Source organism: Crocodylus siamensis, chromosome 6 (genome assembly GCF_052110815.1).
Source record: "Crocodylus siamensis isolate JL-2025a chromosome 6, ASM5211081v1, whole genome shotgun sequence".
Classification (NCBI taxonomy): domain Eukaryota; kingdom Metazoa; phylum Chordata; order Crocodylia; family Crocodylidae; genus Crocodylus; species Crocodylus siamensis.
The window spans coordinates 53223758-53237767 of NC_143400.1; the positions used below are offsets into that span (position 1 = coordinate 53223758).

Sequence of the window (14010 nt, forward strand, 5' to 3'; positions counted from 1 at the left end):
TTGACTCGTGCTAAGGCTCTGACCCTGTATTGAACTGCAGGTAGACAAACATTACCCTGTACTGAGCCAGGGAGAGTCAGCTGGTTGTACAGTTAAGGCCTAAACTTTTAGGTCTTGGCACTTCAGTTCATCTAATGCAAGTTGTAGACTGGAAAGGATTAGCTAAGATTGGGGAAACTTGCATACATTGAGCTGCTTCTGTTTGGAACCGACCCTGCAGAGATCCACTCATTGCACGACCTCCTCCGTAAAGCAGTAAGAGGCTAAAGCAAACCATGTGGTGGCTTTTCCAAATGTCTCCTGCTGGGGCAGGCCTGAATCAGAGCTTCCCTTTAATTCCTGGTAACTGTTACTTCTGAATTGCTTCTCAGCATGCTGTTGGAGGCTGACTGTGGGGGGAAGCTTGCAGTGCAAACTGCTACATCTGCCACACAGAGGTAAACAGAAAACTTCCCCTCACAGCCATGCTAGGCTCACGCAGATACCATGGTTCTCATTAAGCCACAGCCATAATCCCCTTTCTCCAATTACTGAATGAACAAAAAGAAAAGCATCAGCGTAGCAGTTCCTCCAGCTGGGTGGCTAATGGCTCTGCTCCAATTAAGATTTATTTATTGCAGAGAACTTCACTGTTTTAAAATTAAACACAACAATAATGACTCCCCCAGGGCTGAGTGTGCAGTGGGGGGAGAATGCAGCAAATAAGTCCTTAGTGAACTGCACAGGGAGAGAGCATTTTCCAAATGATGACAGCTCACATCAAGATGCTGTTGTGCCCATATGGTGTCATCAACGCTCTCCCTGACCTAGAGGCACCAAAGTCACAGCCGGGTACAGCTCCTAGTTAATATTTGCAGAGCACTCAGAAGATAATAAATGTGACCTTACTGCTATTTATCACCCACAGTAGCATGAGGCACTCCATAAGGAAGCTCTTCGAGCTATCCATAAACATCCTTGTATAGAGGAGGGAAAATTTAAAATACCCTTGCTACATTATGAATTCTAATCCCTAAATCAGGGGAGTGCTCAGCTTCAAAAGGCTCATTGATTTCAGCGGTTTCTGTGGCTGCCAGTTCAAAAGGGGCATTCGCCATCGGCAGGAAGGGGTTAGCAGCATCAAAATGAACTCTGTGTACCTAAAAAAAACCCCCAGCTATGTGGATGTGCTTTCATTTAATAGATTGCACAGGGCTGCTTTTGTGCAGTCATAGAGTTACGGCCAGGCAGGACCTTAGACTGTCTAGTCTGTGCTGTTATATGATGCAGACAATTACGTTTCACCTGTACTGACCCTCCCCACCCCGCAGCCACTTGTGTTTGGCTCACGTAGATCTGCCAGGAAGTCTTGACGTGTGGAGATGTGGACCCCGCCATACTCAGCACCGTGCTGTATGCAGGTTCAGCATGGGCAGCAGTTGGACATTGTGGACTGAGACATGTTTCTGTTTGAAATTCAGAGGGAGAGAAGTGGAGGTCTCCCCTTGCCCAAAGTGGGGAGGGTGCAGCAAGTTGGGCATTGAAGGTGAGTCCGTATGAGATGTCAGTTTGGGTGGCAGTGAGGCTGTGGCACAGATGGCAGAGTTGCACAGGCAATAGGCCGGTTAGGCGCTGGAAGGAAAAGAGGAATTCATAGTGCCACCTGACACCGGTGTTATGGATCAGGGAGGGGAAGGGCAGGTGGGAACTGAGGTCGGAGGTCAGAGGAGACCGTGCTGGACTGGAGTGTACGTCTCATCCCAGACGTGTTTCTGGCATTTCAGAGTTGTGCTCTTTGGCCTCCTTTCTACCGAGTCCCAGCCAGGCCCATGGACAGCTCCCAATGCAGAAGGCTGGCCCTGGAAATGAACCATCCACAGATGCCATTCTCGTATTTGCACGTATTTCTGAAGGGAGTTAAGTCCAAGCCTCTTGATCAGGCTTGGTTTTCAGGGTCTTTGAAGGGAGGGCTCAGCTTTGCAGTGGAAAATCCACAGGAGGTCATCAAGATCCTGTAGGAAGAAATGTGCTTTACTCTAAACTAAACAGTGCTGGTGGCTGGTTTCTTCTCTACCAAAGCACTGGCAGGGGAGCAGGAGGCCCAGAAGAGAAGCTCCTATTGAAGTGCAAGGGGCAGGGGCCTGAGCTCAGGCTAGGAGCCAGGACCTCACTCAGGTCCTGGCTCCTAGCCTGATTCCTAGGCTGCCTGGTAGTCAGCAGTGCCAGGACTCAACCTCCAGCCCAAAGCAGCAAGAGGCAGTGGAGGTGGGGTAGTGCCTGCTTTGCCGCAGTCAAGGGACTTCTCCATGGGCCAGGATGGTGCTTGTTGGGTGTGAGCATAGATTGCAAGAAGCTGAAAAAAGCTCTGAGCATCCTAAATCTGAAACCAAGTGGAGTTTCAGAGCCAAAGGTGCCCCTGGCACCAGAAAGGCTGGAGGCCTCATGCTGGTGCTGCAAGCAAAGCTGAGCAGACCCTGCCACCCAGCCACTGCTAAGGCCCATCCCTGCATGGGCTCCTGAGGCAGGTCCACCAAGGCCTCCAGTCCTGGTGCTGACAGTGATGTTTGTGAGGTGCCCCACGCGGAGGGACCAGTCCTGCTCAAGAGGCCAGGTCCCGCAGCCACAGGAAATAATGACTCCTGATGGTGGGATGTCTCCTGTTACCACGGCAGCAAAACCTGCCTCCCAGGGAAACTGCGTGAGATCCTGTGATGAGGTGCAAAGCTAGTTAGCATTCCCATGGCAGAGCAGCTTCACTGATCAATTCAACATAGCATTTACTGTGGCTACTACCAGCTGGGATTTCCTCCCACTCATGGCCAGGGGACCCAGTGTGACCCTGAGCTGAGCCCCAACAAACTCGGGGCTGACTCTCTGTGAACCAGGGCAGGATTCTCTGCCTAATTAACACTATTAAGGAGACCTGTACAGGCAGACCTCTGCTAAGAGCTGTGAAATTTTCCACCCCAGCTCTCAGCTAGAGCTGGTTGTAATATTTTTTTAATGGATTTTGCTGCTTCATGGAAGACAGGAATGGGTCAGTTCTGATCAGGAGGGCTTGCTTGAACTCTGTGGTCTTAGGGAGAGGAGAGACCCCTGTTAGACAACAGGACCCTTTTTTGATCCAAATGAAAGTAAAGACAGGTTGATGCAATTCCTGTCATGAAATTGTTCAGGAAGTTTTGGTTTCACTCCCGTGCGTTTAGTAATGGGGAATTAAGCCTCCTGCTTAATTGCTACCTTTTGGCCCTCAAATCCCTGGTGTGTGCTGGACTGAAGGCAGCTATCACATGCTGTGGAGGGACACAAGCTGGCTCTGTGAGGCTGCATCTTGGTGCCATTAGGGCTGAGTGGGGAGGCCAGGGCAGGCCTTGATCCTCAACACACCCGTCAGCCGAACAACTCCTGCCTGCCTGCACCAGCAGGTGCACTGTCACACAGGAGGCATTACTTTTCCCAAGTCATTACTTTTTCATGCGTTCATCCGGGCACGTGTTTGAAGTGACGGCTCTCGGAGCGGGCTACGTATTTTAATGCACGCCTGGGTTCAGCCCTTTGTTCCAGGAAGCTTGTAAATTATTAACTCTGCAGCGTTTAGCGCCAGGCCAGCTGGAATTCCTGTGCATCTCTTTAGAGGCAAAGCAGCACGCGCAAGGAGGGAGGGCTGTGGCCGTCTTCCGTCTGGTTGACAGTAGGTTGAAGGACAGGATAACAGCCCCATGACAGCAGGATGGGGGAGTGGGTCTGCAACCACTGGCAGCTCTGAGACAAGCTTTGCAGATAACAGACAGTGAGAGCTACTTTGGCTTCTTCACTGGAAGGGAGCGAGCTCAGTGTGTCAGCAGCGACTTCCGACTTTGCTTCTTTGGGAGCACCTCAGTCAGACCTCTGATCAAATGCAGTCTTTATACCAAATGAACAAATGAGCACACAAAAAGCCCTTCTCCCAGTGACAGAAGCAGTCCCTTTAGTTCTGGCCCCTTCCCAGTAGCAAGTGTTTCTGGGATCTAATCCACTTTCTGGCTGCAAACTGCACCTTCCCCAGCTCGCTGCTCTCTGCTCACTCCTCTGGGGTTTTAACTGCTAGTGGGACATGCCCTCATTAGCTGACTGCAGTAGCTGGGCTTCTACAAAGGAGCTGTCTGCTCCCTCTGCAGAGGGCCAGACTGCCCTGTTACACCCCACCCCTCATCCATGGGCCAGACCCAATGGCTCTGCAAACCAGATCTAGCCTTTGGGCCATAGGTTGCTGACACCTGCCCTACTGCAAAGCTTCCCATACAGCTGTTGCTGATGCTCTGTCTCCAGAACACCCTCCAAAGCCAGGCCCTTCGAATGACACAGTAGCAAAAACTCAGAGGAGGGGGTTACCTTTCCTCCCCACTGTTGTAAGCCTCAAGGATTCAATAACTATGAGACTACCCTTCAGAAAAACTTGGAACCCTCTTTAAAAATTCACTACATTTAAGAAAAGGCCAATAGCGAGGGGGCTTTTTAGTTGCTTTCTGGCTATTTTCAAGTTCTCTTTGCAACCTGCAGAGCTAGAAATGGACTCACTAAACTGCAGGTTGAGATTCCAGCAGAATCAGATGAGCTGAGAATTACTGGTTTTAGTAAAACACTGAAGGGCATGACTTTTGCAATAACTGGCTGGTAACAATTGTGTCACAGCCTGCTTCAGGACAACAGCTTCTCCCAGCTGGCAAAAGTAACCATCGGTCCCCACACAGCACCCTCTCTCCCCACAAAACATAGTACCTCACCAAGTAGGACCTGCCATGGGAGTGACACAAAGGATTCTCTTTTGGTGGGGCTGAGAATCTCCTCTGTGGACATGGGAAATGAGAGACAGTGGATTTAGATTTAGGGGTGCTGCATGGTAACACAGGGCACATCTACACCTGCTCTTTAATGCGCATTAGCCTATTTTAATGCGCACTAAAGCATCACAAAAAATGTGCATTTAAATAGGCTAACGTGCTAGTACCTCACAATGGAGGTACTAAATTTAATGTGCATTAGCAAAAGCACATTAATGAACATTTAGCTGTGACCACAGTGTCCCTTCCTTGGATCACCACAGATCATGGCATTTTGAGCTCATTCCTTAAAGGATGATAGTCCTCAAATGATAATGAGCTCTGCTGGCTCCTAACCATGGATCAGACCTATCAGTGAGCCTGGGTTACAAGCCTCTCAGAACGGAGCGAGGTATTTGATAGAAAGATCTCAGTATCTTCAGTCAGTGGGGTTAACATAAATCAAGCTACCATATGCTTGTAACAAATACTGTACAGAAAATAATTGTTGATCATTCTCAGGCTTCTTATATAAGGCAGTCCCCTGCTTAGCAATAGGGGTAACTTGAGGGTAACGTCCCATCTGATCAGGTTGGTCAGTACCAGACAGACTAGAGTTTCTTGTCTTCATCCACTTACACTAGCTAGAGCTGAGAAAGAAGTCCTATTTTCAGGAAGTGCTGGTCTAAAGGTTTGAGAAAAAAGCATTTATGAGTTTGACCAAGGTAAACTCATGACTAAGAGTTTCTGTGCAAAGGAAATAGCAGCTTAACTAGCTGTGTAATGAGCAATGTGCTTGCATCTTAATGCAGTAGTTATTCACTTGGGCTATATCCTTGCAGGTTCTGGATGAGAGGAAGACTGGCCTAGTACTGAGACCATGACATACAGCTGTGGTTCTGTATGTGTGTGCACACAACTGTGAACCTACCGATGTCCCTGGGGCTCTGTGTGTCACGGGAGAAGGGACGAACCACCTAGTCTGCTTCCAAATCGGTGAACAGTTTCACTTGCCTTTCCCCTCAAAAGACTTGGGTTCAGATGCAGATTTAGGTCATGTATGAAGTACACCTGGTGATTTCATCCTAGAAAGCATCTGGGTACAATGCAAACCCAGCACACGGCCCGTTAACCTTGGCCGTCTCTGCTGAGATGCATAGGGGCTGCTCTGATGCACCTGGGCAAAAATGCTGGAGGACCAAACTGCAGAGGAAGGGCTGTAGAGGTAGCATGGGAACACAGGCAATATCAGCTATGTTTGACTCCAATCCCTTTTTTTTTTTTTTTTTTTTACAAACACTAAAATTAATTACAACCTATCTGAGTCGAAATAGTGGTAATGTCCCCAGAGGCTCAGTATATACAGGCTTACCTTCTACCAACAAGTAATCTTCCTTAACTATCTTCCCCACCATCAGTGATTGACATCAAGTTGGACAAACCACAAGATCCTCCAGCCAGTGAAGGCGGGTGTTCTTGCTAATACAGAGCGCAGAATTGGTCAGCTTCATTTGACACCACACGCTTGTTGCGTTGCTTCCTATTGGTTAGCTTCCTAAAGAAAAACAAATTGAGTTTTCAGATGGAGGAGGATTTTTTTTCTCTCTGTCTCTGGGGAGGGGGTGGGTGGAAACATTCAGATCACATCACTTTTAACCACTGTTACTTAAACTTAATTTTTTTCTTTTTTTTGGTTGTAATATATTGTACTTTATTAAAATTGCCAAAAGAAATGTTCAAAACATAAAGAGGAAAGTTTAAATCACATGTATACAATTTTTTGCTGGGTGAAATGTAGTAATGTGGGAGGTTTTTTTGGTTTTTTTTTAAAGAAGTTTGGGCTTCTGTTTTTGTATATTTGTAAACTTACAGAAAAAGCCCCTTCCCAAATAATAGAGTCTAATTAGTTTCAACATTTGGCATCCAATGTGGGACATTGCGTGTAGTAAACTAGTCCCTGATTGATTAATCAAGATGCTAACTATACAGTAAAAGATTTGATGATAGGACAACAAAGCATGCTGCAAATAAAACAAGTGTGTGATGCGATATCTCTATCTATATATCCATATATTCATATATAGATTTGAAGAGATATAAACGGGGGAAATGAATGATAGTGGGCAGTATAATACACTTAGTTTCATGCATTAGGGGAGACTATACAACTCCCATATGGTGAGACAGAGTGTACGGACATCTCACTAGCATGTATTGCACAGTATTATACCATACCAGAGGGGTATCTGCAGAACTACTACTACAGGAATACAGTACATGTTTTTAAGACTCTTCTGTTGCTAATGTTGTATGGTATAGTTCTTGAAGTATCATTTGCTGGTGGTTTTTATTTATCTCACTGGTATAGTATAAAGTATAATACACACACACACACACATGCATACACTATAGTGTATATAGAAACACGACATTGCTGTCACTTTAAAAGTATGGCTGGCCCATGGGATGATGTGATAGCCTCCATTCACTGCAGGGCCTACTGCTGTTAACAGCAGTCGCCATTTGGCATTTGCCATTGAGTCAGAGCCAGCAAACATTTGGCACCTTTAAAAATAAATCCTTTGCAATAGGCTAGCACCTATCTGAGCATGGGTGCATTTGGACATCTTTCTGTGCTGGGGAGGATTTGATTTTTAAAGGTTTCAAATAATAGTTAGAAACAAGCTCCAACCCAAAATGATGGCCAATGGTTGGATCACTGTAAAACCATAAAGCTTCTGTAGTGGGGCCACCACACTTTTCAGCTGACTGTATGATACATGATGGTTGATCTTCATTATGGAACTATTCTGCATACGTGAAGGAAGTACAGTGGTGAATGAATGAGTACTCATGTGTCCTGAAAAGGGAAAGTGATTTTGGTAACAAAGACCAGATGGATCATGTATTTCATTTTGGTCCAGATGTGGGCGTGTGTGCGCGTGCATGTTTTATGACACTATAAAACATACATTTATACACACCTGCAGACGGTGTAGATTTTTGGTTCTCCCACTGTCATGACATGAAACTGCTTTAGACAACAGTTGTGCAAAATGAAAAATTGCTGCAATGTGTGGAAATAGGAGGTTCTCGTTATTGTCGAATAACTTGTGATTTGTCATGTCATCAATAAAAATAACACATAGATGTGTGTTAAACTAGAAAAAAGTGCACATGGAAATATCTCCACATCCAAATCATATGTGTATGTGAGTGTGTGTAGACACATGCTCGGTGCACATACACGCATACAACAGCAGTGGTTGTTGAGAGATTGCCTGTTACCTCACAGTAATTTAAGAACAATTCAGTGTCACCTGGGTTACAGTGTATTGTCTTATTTGTAGTACAGTACTCAGCCTGAGTGACAGGATACTTTGCAGTGATCTCCACTGTGTGTTAACTTAATGAATGTACTGATTTTTGCATTAATGAAGTAGCTTTTCTTGTGTGACATTCCTGTAGAAAACTAAAACCCACATGTACACACACTTGCGGGCGCACAACCTGGAGAACTTTTCGCCTTTATTTTCAGTCAGTAGCCTTAGAGAAGCGATAGCCACACTTCAGTATAAGATTCACGTGTCTCCATGTGGCCTGCAGACAGACCTGAATATGAGGTGTTTATATAATTTCCTTTCCCTCCTCCACCTCTTCCCATGTTGCTTGAGTGATTGTCCTCCTTGGATACAAGTCCATTCTCTTGCCTCGCCCTTCTTCTGCTCTCCCTGTCATATCACTTCCCAAAGCAGGGCTCTCATATCCCATAAGCTTTACTTTTCCTCCACCCCATGCCATGTCTCATTCCTCTTGTAATACCCAAATCTTCCTTGTTGCCATTGCACTTCCCAGTCCATTCCATCTTCTGTCCTTCTTATTCAAAACAGTCTTGTATTAGCACGCCCACAGGTATGAGGCCATCTGAGGCTGATTTGGTATTTGTATGTAAGAGGGCAAGTTGCATGCAACCTTATTAAAGTAGAAGGACACTAGCCACTTTAGGATGCCCTATTGCAAAATGGGAAATCTGAGGGGCAAATCTGATCTAATGACAAGCTCTGGGATTTTACTTGTCTAGCATATCTAGAACATCAGAGAGCACTTGGCAAACAGATGAAATGGAAAAAAAAGCTTTAGAGAAAATCAGTGCTAACCAAATCCTGTTTAAGAGGTCGTCTAAATCTAATTAGCGACTCGTCCTTTTTGGCTATTCATCTCAGTGCCGAGAGGAAAAAAGTATGCATTTCATCCCAGAGAAGCGATTATAGACCAACATCTTTTCAGCTTAATTAGTATGACCCCTGAAGGGAAGGCTAAGGTCAGGATTGGCTCCAAGATTACATGCTGCAGAAACAAGAGAAACTAAACCACCACCAAAAGAAACAAGTTGGGTGGAGAGACAGGACCCGCCTTGGTGGATCCCACAAAGAACAGAATTTCCTTGTCAATCTTCCTGAGTCTTAGTGTCAGAATGAAGACTATGTGAGGTGATGCGGAGGGTGGATGACTAGAAACTTATCCTATCACTGCTCCCACAAGTCACTGGTCCCTCCTATGGATCTTCTGAAGCATCCCCAAATGGCAGCAAGAGCCATTGCACTGGATCGCATTCACAATGCTTTAAGGGTTTGGATTGCACTGGCAGGTGCGGGTTCCAGGTGAAGCAGACCCCTGAACAGACCCTTTGGTAGCAGTGAACAAAGGTGACAGGCACAACAGAGGGGTGACTCCTGCTTTGCTCAGCAGGGGCCTATGAGGTACAAGGCAAAGGAGCAGAAACCCCACCAGGAAGCCTGTCCCATTCTTGGGGCTCTGATATGTTCCCCCCTCCCTTATCCCCTATCTCAAGAATAAAGGAGAATGTGGCACCAACTGAGAAGAAGTTGGGGACACTCCTGTCCTAGCAGGCAAGTACATGCCTCTCACTGAATCTGATGGGGGAGAGGCAGAAAACAAGAGACCCTCCGCTCCCAAAGGAAGAAGACGACAAGGCACCCAGCTATCTACTCATTTCAGAGGGGAGCGGAAGAGAGCAGTCCCTCGGTGGCTTAAACAGGCAGACAGAAAAATAAAAAATAAAGGAGACAGCTTGGGAAGAAAGAAGATCAGAGAGGGAGAGAAAGGGTTAAGAGACAGAAGAGAAAAAAGCAACCAAGATCAATATAGGAGGCAGGAAATTGAAAGATAGAAATAGAGGAAAGAGACCTGACTCATCAGGAAGAGAGGCAGAATCAGAAGAGAGGAGCTCCAGAGACATGCCCTGGTGACGGTTGTGTTGGGAAGGCTAAAGAGCACTGGGCCAATGGAGAAGAGGGAACAAAACAAAGGAAACCTTTGAAAATTGATAAGTTAAAGAGAAGAAAGAAAAAATAACAGCTTGATGTGAAACGTTACGATAGAATAAACACAAATGTTCATTGTTCTCTATTAGACAGGACCATTTAGGGATTAAGAAATAAGATTGATGATGGATGGTGTGCATGAGGAGCCCAAGGGCCTAACAGTGGCCTTCATGGGGGGAGATGTTAATCTGCCTTCCTAAGGGAAATGGAACATGTTTGAAACAAAACGTGACTTAGCATGGCTTCGCAACAACAGTGCTGAATACTATAACATTTATACCTCTTTTGCAAGTGTCCTATTGGAAAAGTGCAAATAAGTTGGAGGCCCTATAGCTCTGATTCACGTGGGCCTCATCCTGCCCCACATCTAGGTAGCTTTTTTGTACATCTGACACCAGAAACCAGAGTCACCAATAACTTACTGACTCAAATGGCCATGTCAGTCTAGACTAAAGTAGAAATCAAACCTACCCTCCTGACCCACCTTCCCCACCCCTGCCACCAGGGAAATCTTTGAAATAAAATATATAACAACAGAAGAGTGTCCACTGTAGCTATCTGCATATGTTTGGACTGACAAGGCGTAAATTATGCACGTCCATACCAGATAGATTAATCAATGCAGAAAGAAATCTCTCGTTCTCAATGTTGTCATGTCCCATGTGAGAATGCAACCAAAACACAAAATCTGAGACCTGCAGATATATCTTAGAGAAGACACTCAGGCCTTTAGAGATAGGAGAAAACCTAAGAACTCACTGAGGATGTCAAATAGGAAAGGTGCCCCAGGCACTGGGTGGTTACCTTCTCAGTGCAAGCTGTTAATGGGGACATAGATATGGTAGTTAAAGAACCATAGATTTCTTTTTAACCTTGTACCACCTTAAAATAATACAGCAGTTTACCTTGAAGCAGGGTAGGGGACAGGTCAGCAATAGACAGCTGTCAGGGGACTCAAAACAATGCTGGATCAATTGACTGGACCACAAAGCAAGTGATGAAACCTTTTTCCAAAGAACCTTGAGAGCCTACTGAACAGCATGCTGGAAAACTATGAAGAAACCAGCCAGAATGGACATACACATATATGAGGGTGCCTTGATAACTAGAAAAAAAAGAGGAGCGATGGAAGACAGCGTGCCACCCAAGTAGGTTTGTTCTTCACAGCGAAAGGCAGGAGATGGAGCTTGCTAATTTCTGAAGACGCAGGTTTATTGATACAAGATCTCTTTTAGAGGTGAAATGGGTCATCAGTAACCCTAAGCATAAGCAAGACCCTTTTTGCCTTACTTCAGCTTTAAAAAGTATGTAATAAAAATTCCACTTTGCTCTACTCAGAACTTCCTGATAATAACTATGTTGATGAAGGAGTTATACTGGATAGAGAGCAAACCTAAGGGCATTCCACCAATACTACAGTCAGCAATCAACCACTGTCCCTCATCTTCCTAAGCAGACTTGTGCTGTGATAGCACCAGGTGGAAAAAATCAGATGACTTGCCCCCAAGGAACAGTTTGATCAACCAGATAGTGGTCATGTAGAGCTGTGGAATCATGGAGGCTTTACCCGTGAACGGCGTTCACGTTCTGGAGGTCATTCTGGTGAGTCTGGACTGATCTAAGGAGTGCAAGGCAGTGACAAAGCATTGCTGACTAGGTAACGGCAATGAGAAAAGGTAGCCACGATGTGAGGAAGAGAAAGAAGCTGCCCAGTACTGAGAATAAAGCAATGAACAGAGAGATGTGAAGTTGGCGGTAGAGGCAGCCAAAGGAATGAGTAAATCTGGAGTGTTTACTTGTAAGCATTGACATGCTGAGTTAAACCAACTGTGATTGCTAGGGTCACCATGAGATAACGTAGCAGGAGCAATCATGTCATACTCGAGTTCTTAAAAACCTGTGGGGGTGTAGGGAGAGAGTCTAAAAAAAAGCAAATGGGACAGTAGACAAAAAGGGGATTTATTAACAGACAGATGCGACAGATTCACAAAGTCAAAAACAGTAATAGCTCTCCTTCCTAGTCCATCTAGGTAGATGAGGGCACATGGGCAATAAACACCCAGTTGGAAAAGAAGGCTGATGCCCACTGAGCCAACTGAATTTTGATAACCCCGACCAGAAGCTAAGCATGGAGGATATGCACTCTTATATATCACCAGTCTTGGCCGTATGAGCAGTGGGCCTGGACCTGATGATCTTGTGAGGTCCCTTCCAGCCCCTAATTTCTATGAACCTATTAAAACAGTTCTAAAAAGATGCTGCAGAACCAAAAGTCACCAGAAAGTAACACAGCAGAGCACTTTGAGAACATGAAGGAAACTCCCTCCTGACCTCACCCTGCAGAATAACCCACACAGCTGCTATCTAAAGTCCCACAAAAAGGAGTAGGACCCAGTTGTCTCCACTCTGTCAAAAAAAACTGACTGGTGACAGGACACCACGTATTTAACCCAACAGCAATTGGAAGGAGAGGGAGGAGATACCAGGGGGAGAAGCAAGGAACAAGCTGTAGGATGATTTTCCAGGCTAAAGCCCTGACCAGTCTGTCACCATCAAGGATTAGAAGCCCACTGTCCAGCCATACCAGGTCCTCCAGGGGAAGAAACAGGAGAGGAAGCCATAACCACTTCACATGGCTTCAGTGGACACAGTCCCATGGCCCAGACGCTAAGGACAAGAGGACAACGTCGCACCCCATGCCTGAACACCTTGCTGCAGTTCTCCACCACTTGGTGCTCGCTCCGTGCCTATACAACCCTGACTCGCTCCCGCTGCAGAAAGTCATAGGTGGCAACTCAGAAGGCAACCCGCATCCTTCTCATTCAGCACTGAACTGATCACGCAGCCACATGTCAAAGGGCTCCATGCTGCTGGAGGTGTCATCTTCCACATGAGAGGATCCAGGACACTTCTGAGTATTTAAAGAAAATAAAACTTTTTTGCAACAGGAGAGGTATTAGTGCCAGCCAGATTTTTCTAACAAGGGAAATTACATGCTACCTATATTCTCCCAGCTGTTTCAATTGTATATTGATAGCATTCTCCACTTCATGTCCTAGCCCATTGTGTCGTATTTGTGTGTGTGCTATTAACCAGCTGCTACATTCCAACCCAGCAGTGGCTGCATTTCAGCAGTGGGTGAAGTGATTCCTATATGTACTGTATATAGCTGTGTATCACTTTGAGGGGTGGAAGGTGATGCAGAAATGTCATATTATCAACTCCACCAAACCAGCCCAATGAGCCAACAGTATCAGGGTTCTCTGCAGCTACTCAACACAAGCAATGAAACCAGGAGAACAAAATTCACTGATTTCTCATCTCGAGCTGCAGCCCTTTAAAGAGCTACAGCTAGATGGCAAGCAGCCGCTTGGATAAATTCAATCCGCTGTTTGGGGTCTTCAGAAAACAAGCCAATAAGCACAGGAGATAAAACAAACAGCCATGGTGATGGGCCAAATGAAACTTGTGTAAAACTGAAATCCAAACCAACACACAAGGGGAAAACATCAATAAAGCCAATGGAAAATTGACAAGAGAGAGCTACAGCTGATCTTTTTCTGCCTGGCAAAAGTCATGCAGGAAGCTGAACAGCCACCATCTTGTTTCAGCGAAAAAAGCTTCCAACATATGTGGCCAAAATGAGAGTTTTCCTCACTTACGAGACCCAATAGCATCATGGGTTGTCTGTTGAGTAGCCCCTTCTCCATCCTCGCCTGTCACTTGCCCTTCTTATCCTCCCTTTCTCTTCCTCTTTACTCCAACTCCTCATTTATCACACGGCTGGCTGTAGGCAGCTCTCGTCTTGGTATTTCAGTTTCTCATTGGCTCAGAGGGTACAGACGGCCGTGTTCACTTCCCATAAACCTGTGTATAAAAGACTTAGC

At 45.7% G+C, this 14010-nt stretch overlaps 1 protein-coding gene across 2 annotated transcripts in view; it reads left to right on the top strand.

The window, feature by feature from the left end:
• Window positions 1–7926, top strand: part of RAB6B (RAB6B, member RAS oncogene family) — a 104505-nt gene extending 96579 nt beyond the window's left edge. For both annotated transcript variants that reach the window (XM_090051825.1, XM_090051827.1), the window contains exon 8: window positions 6197–7926. In XM_090051825.1, the coding sequence (XP_089907951.1) occupies window positions 6197–6261 (65 nt within the window). In that variant the 3' untranslated portion in view covers window positions 6262–7926. The remainder of the gene's footprint in view (window positions 1–6196) is intronic.
• The last annotated feature ends 6084 nt before the right edge of the window (window positions 7927–14010 follow it).